General features: G+C 57.2%; 1 protein-coding gene across 1 annotated transcript; it reads right to left on the bottom strand.

Moving 5' to 3' along the window:
* Window positions 1-4: 4 nt before the first annotated feature.
* LOC102437800 (C-type lectin domain family 2 member L) lies at window positions 5-3,559 on the bottom strand (the record flags this gene model as incomplete). Its single annotated transcript, XM_014451076.1, has 3 exons — window positions 5-28; window positions 1,081-1,247; window positions 3,485-3,559. Coding segments are annotated over 3 exons (266 nt in total), but the record flags the coding sequence as incomplete, so codon positions are not given.
* Window positions 3,560-4,155: the final 596 nt, after the last annotated feature.

A 4,155-nucleotide genomic window follows, 5' to 3' on the forward strand; every position in this document is an offset into this window, starting at 1 on the left:
CCCTCCGCGTGAACTTGAACATAAATTCCTGCACCAAGCGAAAGAGGCAGGCTCAGTGAGATGTGGTCTCCTGACTGCTCAGGGCTCCCCAGATATACAGACGCCGAGAGGGGCGCCTAACTGCACCCAGAAGTGAGGCCTAGGGTCAGGGCGTGCCCTGCACTCACACTGACCGCCCAGCCGCCGCCTGCAGTGGCCCCTCGGGGACCCGGCTCTGGGACCTGCCCCCGGCCCAGGCACCCTGGCACAAGGTTGGTGCCCTGGCTCAGCAGCCCAGGTGCCAGCTCCCCGACTCACAGGAAGCCTGGGCTCACCCAGCCCACTTCGTAGGCACCTGGGACAAACCTCAGCGCCCAGGGCGATCGTCCCTCTACCTACAGCCTCTAGCCCAGTGGTTCTCAACCTTCCTAATGCCTCGACCCTTTAATACAGTTCCTCATGTTGTGGTGACCCCCAATTTCATTGTTACAAATTGAACATAATTAAAGCATAGTGATTAATCACAAAAACAATATGTAATTATATATGTGTCTTCCGATGGTCTTAGGAGACCCCTGTGAAAGGGTCGTTCAACCCCCAAAGGGGTCACCACCCACAGGTTGAGAACCGCTGCTCTCGCCTTTTCTCTGAAGAAGGGATTATTATTCCATGCATCAGACAAGGGATTGTTAGATTCTCCGCCTTTCGCATCCCCACACCCTGCACCTGCCTCCCCACACACTGCACCCGACTCCGGCACAGCCCACAGACACCCTGTCTCTCCCATGTGTCTGTGGATAAAACCGTTTTGGAGGTGACACAAGAGCTCAGGTCCCAGTTGGACTAGGAGATGAGATGTGATTTCTTAGGGGCACTGGTCACTTGTCATTCTTACATGACAATACCGAGCTGAGCTCAGCAACGCTGCCTGCGGCGACATAGCTGGCCCTGACCAGAGCCGTGGACACGCCACCCCTGGGCCTGCAGACCCTGAGGGGCCCGTCTGCACACGCTGGCTGTGCGGCGGCTCGGGGGGCTCTGGAAACATGTCACCGAGTCCCAGGGCGGGGTCTCCGAGGCCCCCCCCCACCCAGCGCTCACCAGCTCCTTGGGGCTCTGAATCACCGCCAGCGCCGCCTCGTGGGTGTGGCAGTACTGCCGGCCGGTGTTCCAGTCCCTCGGCTCCTCGGAGAAGAAGTAGCACTTCCTGCCGTAGAGCAGCCAGTCCTCGGGACAGGGCGCCTCACACTTGATGCAGCCCTTGGAAGCTGCGGGAAGAGAGGGGTCAGCATCACAGCGCGCCCGGCCCGCATAACCCCCCGCTGCCCCCGCGGCTCCCCCCACCGGCCCCGCCTGGGTGCCCCGCACTGACATGGCTCAGGTGAGCACCTCACAGCGCCTGGCAGGGAGAAGGTGGGTGGCTAAAGGCAGCAGGAAGAGGAATTTGGGAGGTCTGCGGGACACCAGGGGGGACGTGGCAGGTTAGCTCCTGGGTTAAGACCACCTCTCTCTCTCTGACCTCTTCAGGGCATGGGACCCCAGACACTCCGATTCAGAAGGGACGCGGAGGCCACGGACGCGTCCTCTCTCCAGCCTGGGCGGCACCCACCCGCAGGCTCGGTGGGCCCTGGCCAGGCCCCATGAGCTAACGGGGCAGCCCTTCCCCACTGACTGCTGGAAGCGCTTCTCCGGTTCTGAGTTCCCACCTGCCCTCCCGTGACCTAGACCTGCTGGCCCGCGATCTGCCTCTGGGGTGACCCAGAGCAACGCCGGTCGCCCGAGCGCCCACTTGAAGGACAGCAGCCTCCCTCTCGAGGCTTAAACAGACATGGCCTCTCCTCCAGACCCTTCTCCATCCTGCCTGGCTCACCACAGGATGCCCGCATCGTCACAACGCTGCCTCCCATCAGACAGGAAGTCGGATGGGCCCCGCCCCCAGCCACAGGGATCACCGATCACCACGCTGCCTTCCAGCTGCTGTGGGCTCCCGGCCTGCAGACCCGTCAGAGAGGAGTCTGGGGGCGTGTGCACACGCGCGCACTGTTCTGGGAAGGAAGCCCAGAGCGACCGTCAGTCTCAAAGGGCCTCCTTGCCAAGAGGAATGAAGCCATGCGCTGATCGTTTTCATATGATCTCTCTCCAAGTGGGGTCTCCCCAGTGGCCAGAACACGTATAAATCAATTTCAAACCCAAATGAAGGGTCTTACATGTATTTCTCCCATGTTTATCTCGTTCATGTTAGCTCCTCTGAGTTTTTAAAGATACACATTAATCTTGATTTCTTTTCTGGTCTGTCACATTCAACATCCCTCTTTGGATTGTATCACCTACACATTCTATAAGCATATATTCTGTTTGTTTTCATACAAGTGATTGATGAAACGTAGACCAGACAGAGCCAAGACAGGCCGATGGCGCTCCAGCCCGCGGGGACCCCAGCCACGCGGACACCGGTTAACCAGCGCGCACTGCACACCCGCTCCGTGCGCTGCAGGTCACCTCGGGACTACTGGCCCTGGTGTGGCTGCATGTCTGCTGCTTCTCCACAAGGATCTCTGAGGAGACTTCACTGAAATCACACTGTGCTACTTTACACATTTCCCTGACCCCCCAGCAAGACAAGAGGAGCCTGATTTAATTTGTAGTAACTATTCCAGGTGAACCAAGCTGCCGCCAGCGGTCACCAGGCCCTTCTCTAAACACACCTCCCTGCTTACCATGCACACCTGGAGGCGAGGGTTTGCCAAGGGCTGGTGTTATCAGTGGGTTTTTTTGCCCACTTGGAGGTGCCCACCTCTGGCTTTACGGTGCGTCTCAAAGATTAAAGACAAATCACTTTGCAAACCCTTCTGGCCCCACGACATACGTTGCCTTGAGTCCATTAAAAGCAGCCAAATTCCCTGGTGGCTGCCATAGTGACAGGGCCGTTGGTCTTCATCCCTCCCCTCTCAGGCCCCACCCCCTGGGCTGTTCTGCTCCCTCTGCTTCCTGGAGGGAGGCCCCATTCATTCATCAGGGTCTGGCACCCGTGTTTCCCCCTCTGGGAAGCTCCCCCACACCCCCCCCATACCCCAGGCAGGAACACCTCTATATTTGCACAAGGGAGATAACAAACATCTTTTTTTAAATCCCTAGTACTTCGCCCAGGGCCTAGCACACAGCAGGCTCTATAAATGTCCCCTGAATGAATGAATGTGATCTTTAAAGGCCCTTGTCCCAAACTCATCTCCAAGAAGCACTGCCCGCCTAACCCCCCTGGAGTTCGCTCTGAGTCCTCATGGCATCTCCACTTTCCCCGCATCGCTTAGTAAAGGGGACTTGTAGAGTCGATGTGTGAAAAGAGTATTTTAAGCTTAAATCACCTCTAGAACTAACACTGGGTTTGCTATTCACTTTGTCCCCCATAGAATTCGTGGTACACCGGGAACTTCTCTTGACCTGCTTAGACACGCCTCGGAGGAGGTGGTACACTGAACCGCATAAATGCCCCGACATCCATGCTCACCCAAGATGCTCATCACCACCAGGATGGCGAACAGGAGGACGGCAATGGCTCCGAGCAGGAGACGGGTGGTGGTGTCTGAGGAGAAGAAAAAGGGTTCGATTCCAGGCCACCCACTCACCACCAATCGCCACAGCCAGCCCCACGTCCCAGGAGTGAGGAACTCATGTGGGGCCAGCCGTCTGGGCGGTCACAAGCGCTCCCGGTGATTCTGATCTCACTCAGGCCTGAGAGGGGCTGTTCCAGAGCCCAGCCCTGACTCCCACGTTCCCCTCCCTCCAGAGCTCCGCACCTGAACTCCTCCTGTGGCCCGCAGAGTTTTTTGTGGGGTTTTTTTTAACATATTTTTATTGATTGCAGAGAGGAAGGGAGAGAGAGAGAGAAACATTAATGATGACAGAAAATCATCAATTGGCTGCCTCCAGCACACCCCCGACTGGGGATTGAGCCCGCAACCTGGGCATGTGCCCTAACTGGAAATCGAACTGTGACTTTCTGATTCATAGGTCAATAGAGCTTTCTAAGCTTTAATTTCTTGCTGTTTCTCTATGTCCCTGTTCAGCCACACAGACTCATTGAAATGGCCCAGCCCACCCTCCCAGCCCTGCGCCTGGGTCCTTTGCTCCCAAAACTCTGCTCCCCCAAGGCGAGGTCCTGAAATCTGCCCACGTCTA

The sequence above is a fragment of the Myotis lucifugus genome, unplaced genomic scaffold (assembly GCF_000147115.1).
Source record: "Myotis lucifugus unplaced genomic scaffold, Myoluc2.0 scaffold_7451, whole genome shotgun sequence".
Classification (NCBI taxonomy): domain Eukaryota; kingdom Metazoa; phylum Chordata; class Mammalia; order Chiroptera; family Vespertilionidae; genus Myotis; species Myotis lucifugus.